This window comes from Puma concolor, chromosome A1, assembly GCF_028749965.1.
Source record: "Puma concolor isolate L17-30 chromosome A1, mPumCon1.1.hap2, whole genome shotgun sequence".
Classification (NCBI taxonomy): domain Eukaryota; kingdom Metazoa; phylum Chordata; class Mammalia; order Carnivora; family Felidae; genus Puma; species Puma concolor.
Window position 1 is genome coordinate 62,582,669 of NC_141667.1, and position 19,612 is coordinate 62,602,280.

The following is a 19,612-nucleotide window of genomic DNA, read 5'->3' on the forward strand; positions in this document are numbered from 1 at the left end:
ACCGTCTGGTCTCTGGCAAGCATTCCAGACAAGTGGTTTTCTAAGAAGCCAAGTTCTGGTTTGACTCTTTGATTGGAAAAGTATCTATTTCACTAAGGGTGATAGGCCCCTGGATGCATTCTCACCAAAAAACCCATAAACCAATACTTGAAATGCCAGCAGCGAGTTGTAGGGAATTCTTTTGGTTTGCCTTCAAGGACACAAAACATCGCAAAGGTCTTCTCTTTGGCAGAGAGGGGGGACTGGCTTGGAGAGTTGGCCCGGGGTGTGTGTGGAAAGAGTCAGACGTGGGAGTCAACAGACCTGGGTTCGAATCCTGGCTCTGCCACCAGCAAGCTGTTCTGACCTTAGGTGGGCCTCTTCACTTCTCCTGAGTCTGATTTTCCTCCCCAGTGAAATGGGGGTACTGACCTCAGCCTCGGGGACGTGTAGGGCTCAGAGAGATGGTGTTTGCATGAATCCTTCCACTGTGTCTCATACGTAACAGGAGCTTAATAAACAATGGTTTCATATCCACCACCCCACCACAATACAGACCAATGGAGACACAACAGCTCTGAGATTACTGAATCTCTTCCGACACTCCTGTCTGGAGCCTTCCAAGAAAACAGTTTGTCACCTGCTTTCATTAATCCAATCAACAGATCATTACAGGTCATGGGCCCTGGGGCTGGCACAAGGCCCCAGACAGGAGGGATGCTGAAAACGTAGACGGTATTTCCCCTGCATAGGAGTGAGTGCCAGCACAACAGGGAGCAAACAATGCATAGGAAGTATTTGCTAGTAACCCAAGGTGTCGTGATTAGACAACTAAACCAGGAGTGAGATTCACCAAGCCACGTGCCTTCAGGACCAGATAAGTAGCATAACAGCAGCTAGTGGATGACAGGAGGGCCCAGGCCCCATTTGAAGGCAGGCGCCAGCACCAGGCAAGTGTCCTTATGCAGGAACATGAGACAGTGAGGCCAGGTTTCTCATTCTTCGAGAACAGCCAGAAATCTGGATTTGTATATAAAGTCTCTTAAGTTTCAAATATTGACAGCTTTTTAAAAATGTAAACATCTGTCTGTGGGCCAGATGGCTAGGGAGAGATCCCTGCGTCTGGAGGGCTCCCCCAGGGAGGTGGGTTCCCGCCAGGCCTCAGCTGGGGAGTAGAATTTAGATTTGCCTGTTTGCGTGTTTACCATGAGGATGCTTCTCAGGAGGTGGTGTGGCTTGGTGGTTATGGACTTGGTTGGTGTCTGATTCCTCATGTGCAAAATAAGAAAAATGACATGTATTCAGAGGGTGGTTGTGGGGATCATATGAAATCAAGCTCATTAGTTTCCACACGATCAAGGGGCGCCTAGGTGGCTCAGTCCGTTAAGCGTCCGACTTCAGCTCAGGTCACGATCTCGCGGTCCGTGAGTTCGAGCCCCGCGTCGGGCTCTGGGCTGACGGCTCAGAGCCTGGAGCCTGCTTCTGATTCTGTGTCTCCCTCTCTCTCTGCCCCTCCCCCGTTCATGGTCTGTCTCTCTCTGTCTCAAAAATAAATAAACGTTAAAAAAAAAAAAAAAAAAGATTCCACACGATCAAGAGCTCAGTCACATTAGCCGTTGCCATCCCAACCATCTTGTATGCTGTAATTGCTATCGCTATTAAAGCAGGGACTAGGGGCACCTGGGTGGCTCAGTCGGTTAAGCGGCCAACTTCAGCTCAGGTCATGATCTCGAGGTCCGTGAGTTCGAGCCCCGCGTCGGGCTCTGTGCTGACAGCTCAGAGCCTGGAGCCTGTTTCAGATTCTGTGTCTCCCTCTTTCTCTGACCCTCCCCTGTTCATGCTCTCTCTCTCTCTCTCTGTCTCAAAAATATATAAATGTTAAAAAAAAAAAAAAAATTTAGAGTAGGGACTGATGGCGGCTACAGCTGTCACCTTCCACCCCGACCCACCCCATTTGGAGAGCCCACGCTTGCCCCTACCCTGACACAATGGCCCAGTGAAACTGATGATGACGTGGTTATCCCCATTTTACAGATAAGGAAACTGAGGCAGCTCAGAGAAGCGAAGAACCCTTGCAAAGTTACACAGAGTCGGTGGAGTCTCTCTGGCTCCACGGCTCACCTTCTATCTGCTCCGGCCACACCCACAGGACCTGCTCTGTGGACGGCCGTGGGTGCCCCCGTGTAAACTAGATTCCAGGAGCTCACGCCCCCTGAAAGTTTCTTGTGGGCTCATCTCACACAGGTCCATGACCTACCATCCTCGTCCTGCCCTGCCCCGCCATCCAATCCCATCAAATGTTCCTTTGCACTGGGTGGCAAGGCTCAACCACAAAGCCCAGGAAGCGTCTTGGACGCAGAAAAGAGTTTCACGGTGTTCCTTATAAAAGCACAACCTGACATGCAGCTATTGTGTCAATGATCCCTCCCTTCCCAACTGCCAGAAACCCAAAACAGCTTAAAACAAAAAGAAACTGGCTCAAGGTCTGCGGGAGCCTCATTTCAGGCCGCGTCTACACCCTCACTCTGTTTTTATTAACTGGGCCTGAGGTTCCCAACCCACAGGTCTAGGGCAGCCCTCCTCAGGAGCCCCCTGGGGAAGGACACAGGGCATGTCTGGGAGCACGGGCAGTCCGAACTGGGCAGCACTCTGCGACAAACGTCCCAGACACAGATGTTTTGGTCTCATCTTGAAGCCATTTCAACCCAAGGCGGGGTGCAGAGGGCTGTTGGCCAAACCCGGACACTCATCCTCGGCCACATTCATTTGGCAGACCCTGAGCACTCACTATGGGCCAGGAATGCTGGGTATTTGTAGCACCTTTACAGGGTCCTCCCAGGCATGGGCCCTTGGCCATCTAACTTACTCAAATTCAAATATACGCAATCAGATGGGGCGCCTGGGTGGCTCAGGCAGTTAAGTGGTCGACTTCAGCTCGGGTCATGATCTCACGGTTCGTGGGTTCGAGCCCCGCATCGGGCTCTGGGCTGACCGCTCGGAGCCTGGAACCTGCTTCGGATTCTGTGTCTCCCTCTCTCTCTGCCCCTCCCCTGCTCATGCTCTCTCTCTCAAAAACACAAAAAACAAAAAGCAAAAAATATATAAATAAATAAACATTAAAAAAAAAGAAATTTTAAAACATATGCAATCAGAGAGGGAATGAAACGTCCAGAATATACCAAAACAGTGCTGCCCTCCCAACCCAGCACCAGGGACTGAGCATTGCCCCCTTCCCTGGAGCTCCACTGCCACGGGTCCCTCCTAGAGTGGGCACCCTGTCCCTCTGAGGGCAGCTCTACCATTTGAAAGGATATTCCAGTTCAATACGTGCCTGCAACAACTTTGACTTGTGCTCAGATGAAGGCCCGGTGGTCTTTCCGTCACCACAGGAACGGAGACCGCGTGGCGCTTTTCAAGAGACTCCGTCTCTTCTGACTTGACTACATACGCTTTTTGCTGTATGAGCTTCTCTTTAAGGCCTAATCTTCGTGGGAGATGGTGGATGTTGAGAGCTCAGCCTCCGGGGATAGACAGGCCTTCATTCACAGCCTGTGCATTTGTGATCTTGGGTGAAGCCCTGAATCTTCCTTAGCCTCGGTTTTCCTGTCTGTAGGACAGAGATGGGGTTGGTTCCGCCTCCCAGAGTTGCCGTGAGGGCTCCATGAGAGAAGGGAAGCAAAGTGCCTAACTGGACACCTGGAGGTAAGTGTGCAATAAAAAGGAGCAGTTATTATCACTACAGGTCAAGACTTCTACGTGCATTCTCTTTTTTCCTTCCAACCACCTGGGAGGCAGCTATTTTTATGCCCACCTTACAGATGAGGAAACTGAGGCCTGGCAGGGTGGAGTGCTCCGTCCAGGGTCTTGCAGCGGATGAATGGTAGGGTGGGATTCGTCCCCAGGACTGGCTGGCTCTGCGGCCTGGGGTCCTAACCACCACCACATGACAGTGCCTTTAAAGAAGGCCCAAAGCGAGGATAGACGGATAGACACCCCTTGGTGTTCCCACCCATCACCCCTCTATGCAGCCGGTGCTGGCCAGCGCAGAGCCGACCCCACGCTCCTCTTCCCTGTACCCGCCAAAGCCCCTCCATCTGCCAAAAGCCCAGCCTTCAACCAGGACTTCCAGGAACAGCGCGGCCACGGATTTCACGCCGACACACGTTTCCCGCGGCAAAGGAGCCACACGCCCTTTTGGCCCCACCAAGGCCACTTGCCGGAGTTCAGGGATGCCTCTTTATCATCTCTACAGATGCCCCTCTCACGTTTCGGCATCCCATTGCTCCTGGAATCTAGCGGCTCGCCTGTCGTGTCTCGAATTCTACTCCTAGGCTAATTTTCCATGAAGAGTCTCCGATGCAGGAGCCAGTGGCCTTAGGAATTCAACGGCCCCACTGGGGTTTCTCCCTCACCCAGCAACCTGAGGCCCGGTGTAACACACTCAGCTAATTGAGGTGAGCGCCCCACGCTGCAGCCTTTTCCGCCCTCTGCTCCTGCAGGTGGAGGCTGAAGTCACGTGCAGAAGGACCCAGGTGTCTGAGGAATTCAGAGCCCTGTCGTTGATTCATTTGTCTGCAGACATTCTAGACTCCACGTCTCCGAGACAAGCCACGACAGAGTGCATTACGAGGTGAGCCCGCTATTTTTCCCTCCAGCTTTCCCCCCGTTTCTTTTTTTCTTCTTGGCCTCAGGGCCCAAAGTATTCTGGACATATTTTTCATTTTTCCAAATATCAATTGCTCTCTTATTCCCTCTTCGAAGCAGTGAGTAATAAGAGTTGTGTCTGGTCCTGAAATTCCGACTGAAATAAATTAGCCCAATGACCAACAGGAGGTGCCTAGAACAATAACGACGGAATATTTGGCATATTACAAAAGAGCCCCTGGATGTCGAAGTACAGTAAGTCTAGAAGCACATTACTGAGCAGCGTTGCCAAGACGGGTATGCAATGAGCCATCCAGGCAGCAGAACGCCTCATAAATTAATCCCGCTTTTTTTTTTTTCTTTCTTGGTCCACTGTTCACAGTTCTTTTAGCCCTCTGGTTAATGGGGCGTGCAGACGGGTATTTTTGGCGTGGCCCTGGTCCCCAGCAGGCAGGCATATGCCAAGGCTGTGTATTAATGTGTACATTGACCCCCTCGCTCATCTGGCATCCCAGGTGCCATGCTGCATCCTAGGGCCAGAACCCAGACACTGGAGGCGGCAAGCCATCGGCAGATCCCGAGCACCTACTAAGTGCCAGGTATGGTGCTACGTTCTGGGGATGCCACGGAGGACAACGGGGGGAGGGTCTCTGCCCTCATGGCGCTGATGGTGCCATCCGCATCCCACATCCCTCCTTCACTGGAAGGAACCACCCATGATGCGAGTCCTGGAGAGGTGACACAAGCCTGCCTGCCGCCCACTGTGGAAAAAACAGAAGCCCCGACCCCTCCCTGCCTCCTGGCAGCCAGGAGCCCAGCCTACAGCTTGCCTCCGCTCGGAGCTTTGAATCTCCACGGAATGTCCCAGAGGCATTGGGGTAGGGTGGGAAAAGTCCCCCAAAGATATCCATGACCTAATCCCTGGATCCTGTGAATGCAAAGGGCTTTGCAGATGTCATTAAATTCCGGATTTTGAGATGAGGAGACTACCCAGGCTTACCTGGGCGGGCCCCAGTGTAATCTCTGTATCCTTGTAAGAAAAAGATGACACACACATTTCCTATTATAAGAGGAGAACACGGTGTGACCACAGAGGCAGAGGTCGGGGTGACGTGGCCATAAGCCACGGAGCGCGGGCAGCCAGCAGCAGCTGGAAGAGGCAAGGAACAGATTCTCCCCTAGAGCCTCTGGAGGGAGTGAGGCCAGGCCGATGCCCTGATCTCAGCTCTGTGATACGGACTTTGGACTTCTGGTCTCCAGAACTATGAGAAAATGAGCTTCTGTGGTTTTAAGCCACCCAGTTTGTTGCAATTTGTTACAGGAGCCGTAGGTAACTGATGCAGACGCCAAAGAATTTAGAATTCTCTCATGGCGTTGGGATCCAACCCCTGGGAGCCTGCATTGGCCCCCATATACAGTCCTGGGCTCAGACTGTTTCTGTGATCGGCCCTTGTCTGTGGTTCTGACGGTTGTTTCCCTCCCTGGATCCTCAGCCTCTTCATCAATTCCAGGAGCTCCCTTTGGACATTCCTCCCAAACTTTCTTTTCTGATTTTAGTGAGCCATCAGGGCTTCTGTTGGTTGGCATCTTAGGTAAGAAACTGCACGTGGCAGGGCGGTTGTGAGGATGAGGGAGAGGCCATATTTGGGCCCAGCACAGCCCCCATCACACAGGCGACACACGATAAATCAGAGTTCACAAACCAATGGCCTGCATTTCCCTCACATGGTGTATTTTTAACTAAAGTGGAATGTGTTGCCAACATTTATAAGTCAGGAGACTCCACATTCAAAACTGAATTTCTTTTATTTTTAAATGTTTGTTTATTTATTTTGAGAGAGAGTGAGCAAGGGAGGTACAGAGAGAGGGAGAGAGAGAGAGAGAGAGAGAGAGAGAGAGAGAGAATCCCAAGGAGGCTCCACGTTGTCAGCACAGAGACCGATGCGGGGCTCGAACTCACGAACCGTGAGATCGCAACCTGAGCCGAAACCAAAAGTTGGACGCTTAACTGACTGAGCCACCCAGGTGTCCCAAAAGCCTGAATTTCTAACTTCTCTTGAAAAAAACAATTCTTGCAACACTAGACCCCACATTTTCATGGCAACAATTTGTTGCCCCTTCTAGACATGCATGTTATAATTTGCCATAGGCCTTTTGGTTGTATACCCAGCCCACTCCCCTCATTTCATTAATTGTTCAGTACCTCTAGGCTCTGAGTTTGTCATTCTTATTACAAATATGAGTTTCTCTCCCATCAGACTAGAGGCAGGCACCAGAGCCAGAGTAGGACAGGGCTCCTGTGGGAGGCCCAGGTTGGAAAGTCTTTGCCCAGGAGGCTCAGTCTCCCCACGTAGCCTTTCTTCTCCCTTCCAGTAGCCAAAAACGCCTGCCCCTTTATGAAGCCATTCTGTCCCCTCCTCCATCTCACCATTATTCCCCACCCACTCCTACCCAGGCTTGCCTGTTATACTGCTGTATCAGCTTCCTGAGTACACTTGTCTTTTCTTTATTTTTTGAAGCTTACTTATTTTGAGAGAGAGAGAGAGAGCACATGAGAGCTCGAGCAGGGGAGGGACAGAGAAAGAGGGAGATTGGGAATCTCTAGTGGGCTCTGTACCACCAGCGTGGAGCCCGACGTGGGGCTCGAACTCACACAAGATGGTGACCCAAGCCAAAATTGAGAGTCAGAAGCTTAACCGACCGAGCCACCCAGGTGCTCCCTCTGAGTACCCTCTTCATAGAGAAGTCTTTGTGTTCTTAAATTATTGGGAGGGACAGACATTTGTATTGAGTTGTCCCAGGAGCAGCTAGTCAATAAATTTTGGAGAAGTGAGGAAAAGAAGGAAGGAAGGGAAATTGAAAAAAGGAGAGAGAGGGTGAGGGAGAAGCGGGAAACCGAGGTTCCTGCTGTGAAGCTGGCACTATCCCATCAGTCCATCCTGTGTAGCCCTCCCGATAACCCCACAAGACGTACACCATCGTCGGCTTCAGTTTTCAGATGCCTTAGACTCAGAGACAGGATGTCACATTCCTTAGGGACGTGTTTCAGTGACATCAGGACTTGAATCCAGATATGGTTGAGTGACTGGACTTAAGCACACAGCACTGCTTGAGCTACACTTGTTAGGTATGGGGCAGACGTCCCCTGTGGCAGGGTGGAATTTTTCAATTAGTTATTTGCCTGGAACACCATTCGTTCGCACATTTTCCATTCATTCCCTCCCTCCCCCATTCATTCCCACATTCACGCAAGAAGCCTAATTCCCTTGTCTACAGTACCCCTCCTCCCGTCTCATCCCCGCCTTCTTCCTTTACTGGGAAATGGGAGGCCTGGGTAGGCTGTCAGCCACAGGGCTCAGTGTGGACCCTTCCCAGCCCTCAACCCAGACCAGTTTCTGGGCATGCACTCTGAGGGCCAGGCAAGGCCCTTCTTTCCTCTCTTCCCTGCCCTGAAGCTGAATCCACAGCAAATGGCCCTACCAACTAATCTCAGAAGCTTCCCGACTTGTCGCTGTTCCTCAGGGCAGTTTCCTGGAAGAATTCATTGGGTTTCCTAGAAAAAGTTCCTGGTCATCTTCTCTTTCCATGACTGTAATTCATTACTCTCCGTGTGTTGTAATTAGTTTAGTGCCCCGTCTTTGATCTACATTTGACATCTGAAATGTTTCTGCGAGGTTAAGTCCGAGAGGCCAATAGCTGCCCTGGAGCAATGGCGTCATCTCCATGATCTTGCACCATGGAAATGACACAAACGGCCTTTTAAAAAGCCCCCTGCGTGGGGATCAGAGACTTGAGATCTGGTCCCTTTGTTCCAACTGACTCGGACAGGTCCTTTTCTTTTTCTGGTCTTGAGTTTCTCCAAGGAAGAGGCAAACCTCATGGCAATCAAGAGCCTAGGAGCTTACATGAGACACACAGAGTTCAGATCTCAGCCCTGGCTCTCACTAGTTGTGTAACCTTGAGAAAGAAACTTTAACCACTGTGAGCCTCAGTCTCCTCATCTGTAAATGGGGACAATGATATTACTTATTACCTAGAGTTGCAATAATAATACAGTGAGCCAATATATGTGAAGCACAGTGCCTGGTACTCAGTCATTTCTTGAAATATCTTAGCTGTGGATGATAATAATAAGAATATGCTAGAGAAGGGGGGAAGGAGAAGGAATGGTATGAAAGGAGAGGTATGAGATCCCTACGTGCTAAGCTAAGGGAGTCATAGAGTTGGACGGAGAGGAGAGAATAAAGCTACTTTTGATATTTCAAAAAGTTTAATGGGAATCCCACATCTACTTATGCACAATAAAGCCATAAAGGATAATAAGAAAGGCAACTTTCTTTGCTTTGGGCTGAAATTACATTAATTCCTTGTGGTCAACTAAAAGGCTCTGGAATTAAATAGACCCGCATTCAGCCCAGGTAAGGTGTGTGATCTTGAATGAGGAAAGTAACATCCCCCAAGGGGAGACTGGCAACCCTAATCTTGCAGGGCAGCTATGAGGATTAAATGAGATAATGTATGGAAAAAGCACTTAACATGGGGTCTGGCACAAAGTCAATACTCACTACATGCCAGCCACTACGGCTAATATCCTTCCCTAGCCTCCCTAGGGCTCAGCTTCTTCATTGGTAAAATTAAAATCATACCACCTGCTTTACTCATTCAACAAATATTTACTGAGCCAAGTATTATGAATACAAAAATGTATTCACCAGACACAGTTCATGGCCTCTCAGAACCCACAGTTTGAAGTTGCTCATTATTCATCCCTTCAACAAATATTTTTACCAAACATTTAGTGTGTAACAGGCTGCATAATGGGAATTAGAGACACAATGGCTAGTAAAACATACTTAATCCCCAACTATCTACAAAATTATAGCGCAGAGAAGACGCAATAAAAATAAGCTAGTGAAATGACTAAAGTATAGTAGGTGTTCAATGAGTAAGTTATCCGGGTGCTAATCAGAAGCTGTGGACATGTAACTTTGGGAAAGTTAGTGCATAAAAATGTTGCAGATTAATGATTTCTTAACACATGACATTTGTTTGATAGACTAGGGCTTTGTATGAAAGTGTTGAATCACTCTATTGTACACCTGAAACTAAAAATTTTTTTTAAAAAGGAATGGGTAGTTAATTTTTTAATTAAAAAATATACGAGAGAAGTAAAAAAAAATGTAATATTTAAATATACATTTAAAGAGGCTCTGTCTGCTGAAAACTGCAAAATGCTGACCAAAGAAAACCTAAATAAATGGAGAGGCATACTGTGTTCACGGATTGGGAGACACAACACAGTGAAGATGTCACTTCTCCCCAGAGGGATCTATAGGGTTTTTTTTTTTTTAATTTTTTTTTTAACATTTATTTATTTTTGAGACAGAGAGAGACAGAGCATGAATGGGGGAGGGGCAGAGAGAGAGGGAGACACAGAATCTGAAGAAGGTTCCAGGCTCTGAGTAGTCAGCACAGAGCCCGACATGGGGCTCGAACTCACGGACGATGCGGGGTTCGAACCCACCAACCATGAGATCATGACCTGAGCCGAAGTCGGACGCTTAACCAACTGAGACACCCAGGCGCCCCTATAGGTTTAATGCAATTACTATCAAAATCCCAGCCAGGGTTTCTTTTTTGTAGATGTAGACAAGCTTGTTCTAAAGTGTATATGGAAAAACATAACAGCCCTAGAAGTGCTGAGACCATCTTGATAAAGGAGAACAAAGAAGAAGAAATCACTCTACTCAATACTAAGGCTTGTTGTATAGCCATGGTAAACAAGACAATGTGGTATTGGTGCAAGGATACACAGATCAATGAAACAAAATAGAGAACACAGAAATAGACCTACACAAATATGTGCAACTGATTTTTTACAAAGGTGCAACAACAACAACAAAAAAAGACAAAACAAACAAACAAAAAGAACCGTGATCCCAACCTCACACCTCATATAAAAATTAACTCCAAACAGATTATGGACTGGACTGTAAGACATAAAACTATAGCATGTTTTTTTTAATGGTTTTATTTATTTTTGAGAGAGAGAGAGAGAGAGAGATGGAACACAGAATCTGAAGCAGGCTCCAGGCTCTGAGCTGTCAGCACAGAACCCGACGTGGGCTCGAACTCACAAACTGTGAGATCATGACCTGAGCCGAAGTCAGACACCTAACCAACTGAGCCACGCAGGTGCCCCAACATGTTTTTAAAATAGGAGAAAATCTTCTGTTTCTAGGGCCAGGCAAAGAGTTCTTAGACTTTACACAAAAAAAAACATGATTCATAAAACAAAAATTAATAAATCAGACCTCGTTAAAATTAAATACTTTGTCTCTGCAAAAATCCACGTGAAGAGGATGAAGAGACAAGCTACACATTGGAGAAGATATTCACAAGCCATATATTCAAAAAGGACTAGTATCTAGAACATACAAAGAACTCTTGGGGCCCCTGGATGGCTCAGTCAGTTAGGTGTCCAACTCTTGATTTCGGCTCAGGTTATGATCTCATGGTCTGCTGACAGTGCAGAGCCTGCTTAGGATTCTCTCTCTGCCTCCCTCTCTCTCTCTCTCTCTCTCTCAAACTAAACAAATTAATTAAAGAATAATAACTCTCAAAACTCAAGTGTAAAAAGAACCAATCCAGTTAGAAAATGGGCAGGAGACATGAACAGAGATTTTACTGAAAAGGAGATACAGATGGCAAATAAGCACGCGGTAAAAGTTCAATATCATTAACTATTAGGAAAATGCAAATTAAAACCACAAGGAGATCACTATCTACCTATCAAAATGTCCAAAATAAAAAATAATGGAAACACCAAGAGCTGGCGAGGTTGAGGAGAAGCCGTATTGTTCATACATTGCTAATGGGAATGTGAAACGGTACAGCCATTCTAGAAAACAGTTTGACAGTTTCTTACAAAACTATTAAGCAATTACCATAAAGCTCAGCAATTCGCATCTTAGGCATCCCAGAGAAACGAAAACTTAGGTTCACACAAACACTGTACAAAAATGTCCATATCAGCTTATTCGGAAGAGCCAGTAATTAGAACTAGCCCAGATGTCCTTCAGTGGGTGAACGGTTAAACAAACACATACATGCCACGGGGCACTAAAGAGGAACTAACTAATGATACTTCGCCAATCTGGATGAATCTCCAGAGAACGATGCGAAGTACAAGAAAGCCCACATCCAAAGATAGCATACTATTTGATATTCCAGTTTTGAAAAGACAACATCTTAGAAGTGGAGAACAGATGAGTGGTTGCCAGGAGGTGGGGACAGTGGAAAGGATGGTGGGCGTCCACTATTCTTCTGGAATCTCGAAATTCTGCTGCATCTTGACTGTAGGGATGGATACAGACACCCACACACGTGGCAAATATTTAGAATTAAATACACATACAAAATGAGTCCAAGTAAAACTGGAGGGGTCTGAATAAGATTGGTAGATTGGGTCAATGGCAGTATCTTGGGGATACTGGGGATCTAGGGGATTACAGGGGGAAACTGGGTATAAGGTACAGTGGACCCCCTGTATTATTTCTTACTACTGCATGTGTATTTACAACTATCTCAATAAAAGTTTCAGTGAAAACTTTTATTGATTTGTATTTTAAAACTCCTATTTTATTAAAGATTTGAAAATACAGGAGAAAAAAATCTGAAAAATCACCATCCTGAAACACAATATTTTGATGCTTTTGTTTTTCCTGATCTTTGTTTTTTACATTTATATGAAAAAAAAAATGTAAGAGGTAGGAATAAAAATCAGGGTGGTGACGAGGTGGGGGCCTTGCTGTCTCCCACCTTCTATGACATCAGAACTCAGTGTTTGATGCCTGGTGACCAGAGGCCAGGAAGGAGGAGGGTGCCCCTCTGCCCGGCAGATGGCAGCCTGACCTGAGGCCATGGTGATCCAACAGGTGGGCAGCAGGGGGCGAGTGGCAGCCGAGAGTCTTGAAAGGAGAAGGGGCAGTCGCTGTGAGGACAAGAAACAGGTGAGGCCAGACCAGATGCATGCTGCCTTCCTCCCATCTGGGGTCCCTTTGACACTCCAGACAGACTGTAAGGCCCTCAAAGTCAGAAGAGGCTGAATTTCAGCCGGACTCTCCCTGGAGCCCGACCTGGTTGAACACAGCATGGGTGCTTGGGTTCTCTGTCCCTGAAGTCACTACTGACTGACTCTCTAACTTCATCCCCAGCACCGCCAGCATAACGTGCGCTCCAGAAGGGCTGGGTTTTTTCATTTAGTTTCCTACTATATCCCTAGTGCCTACAGTGGTGCTTGGTTCGTATTAGTAGCTGAATGAATGAATGAGTGAATGAACGACTTGAAATAAATAGGATACATCTGAATTATAGACCTCCCGGAGTATTTGTTCTTAGGACTGAAATTCAACCTCATGTAGAACTTTGTCAAAATGGGAAATGTTATCACTTACTATGCACAGCCTGGTGCTTCCACTCCCCTCTCTCTTTCATGACTTACAGCATTCCCGAGAGGCAGCTATTAACAGCTTCATTCACAGATGGGTAAACCGAGGCTCAGAAAGGCAAAAAGACCATATAGCCACGATCTACCAGGATTTGAAGCCAGGTCCATCTGATTTCAGAACTCTTAGCACGCTTACCCTGCACTCCGTTGCCTCCCAGGTGGGGAAGTGAGGGAGGCATATAAAAGAAGGCTGGGGGGGCGCCTGGGTGGCGCAGTCGGTTAAGCGTCCGACTTCAGCCAGGTCACGATCTCGTGGTCCGTGAGTTTGAGCCCCGCGTCGGGCTCTGGGCTGATGGCTCAGAGCCTGGAGCCTGTTTCCGATTCTGTGTCTCCCTCTCTCTCTGCCCCTCCCCCGTTCATGCTCTGTCTCTCTCTGTCCCAAAAATAAATAAATAAACGTTGAAAAAAAAATTTAAAAAAAAAAAAAAAAAAAGAAGGCTGGGGAGGTCACCTGGGCCTGATCATGCACACCACGGAAAGGGACGGGATTTTATTCTGAGATTCATAAGAGGCCATTAAAGGTTTGTTGGTCTGTTGGTTTGTTTAAGCCATTGACGGATCGTAAGCAGAGCAATGGACGGCTGATCTCTATATGTTTCCAAAAGATTTGTTCACTTGTTCATTTGATATACATGCTCCAACGCCTCCTTTGTGCTGGACCTCACAGCAAGATGGGGCCTTATGGGATCCCATCATGCTGTAGCTTTTCCTAACAAGAGTCCCACAAATACCAAGCCCCAGGAAGGCTCTTTGAGAAAAATCTCCAAAAGACTTCTGCCATTCAAGGAAGGCCAATACTCTTTCTTGTCCCCTCTTGGAGATGGACACTGCTCATTCACATAATGAAGGCAACAAGGAATTCACTCTGTTGACCACAGCATTTCCCAGACCAATCAAACACCGAGCCCCAGCTTTTGTTTTTGAAAGACCTTTCAGTAGACTTCAGAATCCATTTTACAGATGAAGCGGTTGAGGCTCAGAGAGAAGAAACGATTTGGCTCAGGCCCCAAGGCAACACGGGAGAAGAGCTAAAACTTAATCCTGCCCCTGTTCCCCCCTTAGTCTCCAAACAGCACAAAATAAAAACCCAACAGCAAGTGTACTGGGGAAGGCATTGTTCTGTAAAGTACATGGACAGAGGGGCTGTTAAAGAAATATCAGAGCATTGAGCATCAGCCATTACAAAGAATGAGATAATTCTGTGTGTCTACAGAAAGATTCCCAGGGAACACTGTTAAGAAAAAGCCCCCTAGCCCGTGGGTGGCTCAGTCGGTTGGGCGTCCGACTTCGGCTCGGGTCATGATCTCACGGTCTGTGAGTTCGAGCCCTGCGTCGGGCTCTGTGCTGACAGCTCAGAGCCTGGAGCCTGCTTTGGATTCTGTGTCTCCCTCTCTCTCTCTGCCCCTCCCTGCTCATGGTCTGTCTCTCTCTGTCTCAAAAATAAATAAAAACATTTAAAAAAATAAAAAATAAACTATAACAGAAAAAGCCCCCTAAACTTAAGTGTAAAATGCAATGATCTTTACATTGAATGCACACACCCAGGTATCGTCCCCCACATCAAGCAATGGAACATTTCCATTTCCAGTACCCCAGAAGCCTCCTTGAGGCCCCTCCCATCTCACGCCCCACTCCCATAACCATGATCTCTGATCTCTACCATCGTAGAGTTTTGTGTGTTCTTGAATTTCACGTGAACGGAATCCGTCAGTGTGTACCTTTACGCCTGGCCTCTTTCCCTCGTCAGTGTCTGTAAGACTGTAAGACTCAGCCAGATTGATGCTTTGTAATTTATTTTTATTTTTAAAGTTAATCATAATAATAATATAGTTACTAGTATATATAAAGAAAACTATCTGGGGGAGAGGGAAATTATGCAAATCTTTTATCTTCTTTGTTGTGGTAGCAGGTCTAAATCTTGCTTCGTGAACTCGGGTAAGTAAGAAATATATTATTTCAAGTCAAATTAAATCTGACTCAGCCCACATCTAATGAGTCGAGGAAAGTTCCATGTCAGTCAGTACTGTGTTTGTCTTAATCCTTTGTCGACTTCTGCTTGTCCCTGACACCATCACTGTCGCAGCTCACATTGTCTGTTGAAAGCAGGTGTCTCTGAACTCCCTGGGCTAAGGCCTGCCGAGACACACCACAAAGCCACCGAGAGCGGGCGCCAGGCCCCTCCCAGACTCAGACTCGGCCTCTCTCTTCTCCCACCTCTCTAAAAGGCTCCTGTCTCCTCTCCTAATCCTGGCACATCCACCAGAATCTCCTAAATGATCGTGGGCTGACCCAAGCATCGGCGAGCGATGTTGCCTCCAGGCAGCTCCTTCACTCCAGCCTGCACTAAAACGCTATGATTAGACTTCCACTTGCAGCCTTAACACAGTAGCTGGGGCGAAGCTAGCCCTCCCATCGTAAGAAACCACAAAACTGTCGATATCTAGAAAGCAGCTATTTTCAGGGGAGGGGTAACAGGCAGCACAAGAGTGCCATCCCTGAGAAAAGGAAAACTCGTGATAGCCTCGCCTCTTTCCCAGAGGCTGCTGCACCGAGAAGCAGAGCCCAAGCACGCACAGCAGTCCCCACTGAGCTGCCCAGTGTAGGACAGCTAAAGCAGCTGGGCTCTAGAGAACATGGCCCTGGAGAGGGAGGAGAGCTGTGCACCAAGGGGAGCCCCATGACTCCCTGGCTGAGGGGGCGGGGATGTGCATGCCAAGGGCTAAATTAGCTGCTCTCTGCAGAGTGGCTGCTATGCAGTTGGGAGCAGAGCAGAGATACTGGAAACCCAGCGGTGCTGGAGGTTCACAACGGACCATATACCTAACTGGAAAGCTAAAGCAATAAAATGTCTAGAAGACAGAGGAGAGAATCTTCACAACCTCGAGTTCGACAAATTTTTTTAGACTGTGCACAAAAGGCACAACCATAAAGGGAATATATTTGATGATTTGAACTTCATCAATATTGAAACTGTTTATGGGGCGCCTGGGTGGCTCAGTGAGTTCAGCGTCCAACTTCAGCTCATGATCTCGCGGTTCCTGGATTCGAGCCCCGCGTCAGGCTCTGTGCTGACGGCTCAGAGCCTGGAGCCTGCTTCGGATTCTGTGTCTCCCTCTTTCTGTCCCTCCCCCACTAGCGCTCTCTATCTCTCTCTCTCTCAAAAATAAATAAACTTAAAAAAAAATTGAAACCGTTTAATTTTCAAAGACACTGGAAAGAAAACGAGAAGGCAAGCCACAGACTTTGACTTTGTAGTCACGATACAAACATCTGACAAAAAAATGTATATCCAAAACACATAAAGAACTATAACTTAATACGAAGACAACTGCTCAACAACAACAAAAATGAGCAAAGAGTTTTTAATAGACACACCCACAAAGTAAGATGTGTGAATTATGATCAGTAAGCACATGAAAAGATGCTCAACATCTGTTATGGACTAAATGCTTATGTCCCCCCCCCCCAAATTCCTATGTTGAAATCCTAACTCCCAAAATGATGGTATTAGGAGTTGGGATCTTTGGGTGATGATTAGAGCCCTTATTAAAAAAAGACCCCAGAGAGCTCTCTCTGCTCTCTGCCACATGAGGATACGATGAGAAAATAAATGGCTGCTTACAACCCAGAAGAGCGCCCTCACCAGACCCCGACCCTACTGCCCCCCTGATCCTGAACTTACAGCCTCTAGAACTATAAGAAGTTTCTGTTGTTTATAAGCCACCGGCTCTGTGATAACTTCATTACAGCAGTGCAAATGGACTAAGACAACATCATTAATCATTGGGGAAATGCAGGTAAAAACTAGGTTGAGATATTACCACACAACCAATGGAATGCCTAACATGAAGAAGATTACTGACAGAGATGTGGGGCAACTAGAATCCTCGTGTTGCTGGTAGAAATGCAAATTGGTACCAATCCATGGAAAACAGTTTGGTGGTTTCTTATCAAATTAAACATACACTCACCATATGACCCGGCATTTGCATTTCTGGGTACTGCCCCCAGCAGAATGAGAACACATGTCCACACAAAGAGGCGTATCCAAGGTGTTCACAGCAGTTTTATTCATGATAGTCAGAAACTAGAAGGAGCCCAAGGTCCATCAGTAGGTGAAGAGATAAACTGCACCATATTCACACAAGATGATATTACTCATCAATAGCAGTGAACACAAAAACATGGAGACACCTCAGAAGCTTTATGTTGCGCAAAAGTAGCTTACCACAGGGGCGCCTGGGTGGCTCAGTCGGTTAAGTGTCCCACCTCAGCTCAGGGCACGATCTTGCGGTCCTTGAGTTTGAGCCCTGCATCTGGCTCTGTGCTGACAGCTCAGAGCCTGGAGCCTGCTTCCGATTCTGTGTCTCCCTCTCTCTCTGCCCCTCCCCCACTCGCACTCTGTCTCTCCTGTCTCTCAAAAATAAACGTTAAAAAAAAAAGTAGCTTGGGGCGCCTGGGTGGCGCAGTCGGTTAAGCGTCCGGCTTCAGCCAGGTCACGATCTCGCGGTCCGTGAGTTCGAGCCCCGTGTCAGGCTCTGGGCTGATGGCTCGGAGCCTGGAGCCTGTTTCCGATTCTGTGTCTCCCTCTCTCTCTGCCCCTCCCCCGTTCATGCTCTGTCTCTCTCTGGCCCAAAAATAAATAAAAACGTTGAAAAAAAAAATTTAAAAAAAAAGTAAAAAAAAAAATTTAAAAAAAAATTAAAAAAAAGTAGCTTACCACAAAAGAGTGCAGACTATGAGTTTCCATTCATTTGAAGTTTTGGAACAGCCAAAACTACTCCATAGTGACAGAGCACATTAGTGGATACCTCTGGCATGGTGAGGGCAAGGAGGCAACAGACTATAGAAGGACATAAGGGAACGTGCAGGGATGATGGAAATGTTCTTTCTCTTGAGTGGGATGATAGTCCACAGGTGTAGACGTGTCAAAATTCACCAAACCATACATTTAAAATGTGTGCCTTTTACTGCCTGTGAAGTATACCACAATAAGGTTGATTCCTTTTAAAGATCATGTAGAGCAAAAATGTAAAAAAAAAAAAAGCAAGGCAAGACTGAGAAGAGAGGCGGGCCTTCTCAGCAGGCAGAAGGGAGGAAAAACACCAATGGAATGGCGGGAGGCTGCCACGTTACCGACTTTTGCAATGTTTGGGGGTTGTGTGATAAGCATGCATGACGTGGATAAAGTTAAGATAAGGATAAAGAAAAAAGTTGAGCTCTAAAAACGATCTTATAGCACCCCCATGCCTAGCCCTCTATGAGGGAAGCAGGGATGCCTGCTGTCCCCCGAGAAAGTCACCTCCTTCCTCCTCCTCTTGCCCCCAGACGCTGTTGGCATTGCTGATCTTGGTCCTGTACGTGGGCACAGGAATATCAGGTGAGCATTCTGAAATCTCAGAAAAGAGGAGCCGAGTCCACACGGGGTCGGGAGGGGTGTTGTGGAGATGGCTGCATGCCAACGAGGCCTCCACAGCCTGCCTTCTCCTACCTCGTTCACCCACTGGGAGGACCGAACATGTTCATTTCAACTACTGCTCACTTGCCCTTGTTAAGGGGCGATGTTCGTGCCTGTTTCAGGAAGAAGTTGGGAGGTGTCAGAAAGGATCAGAGAATGTAACTATCCCCAGAATCCTGTGGCTTCCCAGGTAACATATTCAGGAAGGGTACGGAGGGGATGTCAAGCTTGGCTGAGGAAATCCGGGAAGGCTTCCCAGAGGTGTCACTGGCGAGCTGGATCTTGAAGGATCGATAATTAGGAGCTGGCCAGGTGGCGAAGGTGGGGATGGACACTCCAGACAGAAACCCTGCAAAGGCTCAGAAAGCTTTTTGAAACCAGTGGCAAGAGGCGGGGGGCGGGGGGGGGGGCGTCCTACATGAAAAAGCTCAAGGCGCAATTTTGATATCTGCCTTTCAGGGATTTGACTACCAGACCGATGAACCCGCAGAAGAGCCAATAAAGGTCATCAGGACCTGGTTGAAGGAACACTTGCACGTTTTCTTGGAGAAGCTAGAAAAAGAGGTGCAGGAGTTGGAGCAGCTGGTACAGGACCTGGAGGGGTGGTTAGATGCCCTTCTGGGAGAGGGGCACCCGGAGGATCCCTGCTCCAGCTTCAAGAACGGTTTGTGAGGGCCCGGGGCTGGACCCTGGGGAGGACGCCAAGTGAAAGGCGGGGGAAGGCTTGCCAGCTGACAAGAGCTGAGCTGTGACACTTGAATTTCAAAGCAGGCAAGACAATAAAATACCTGAGACCCTGAGAACTTTGCTGGCACCACGGCTGGTTCATGAACGAATGCCATCAGAAGGACACCAGGGCCCTGCTGAGATAGCCTCCAGGGCACCAGGACTCCGGGGTACCAGAACCAAGCCAGCCTCCAGGGCAGGACCCTTGCCCACTTCCCCGAGATCCGGCACAAATTCCCTAACCTCTCTGAGACGCAAGTGCCTCATGAGGAAAAATCAGGGTCACCAATTTGCCT

General features: G+C 47.7%; 1 protein-coding gene across 1 annotated transcript; it reads left to right on the plus strand.

Moving 5' to 3' along the window:
- The first annotated feature begins 12,532 nt into the window (after positions 1-12,532).
- SMIM23 (small integral membrane protein 23) lies at positions 12,533-19,397 on the plus strand. Its single transcript, XM_025925010.2, has 4 exons — positions 12,533-12,635; positions 18,461-18,512; positions 18,713-18,780; positions 19,050-19,397. The coding sequence occupies exons 1-4, from the start codon at positions 12,546-12,548 to the stop codon at positions 19,260-19,262; spliced, it is 423 nt and encodes a 140-aa protein (XP_025780795.1). The 5' UTR covers positions 12,533-12,545; the 3' UTR covers positions 19,263-19,397.
- Positions 19,398-19,612: the final 215 nt, after the last annotated feature.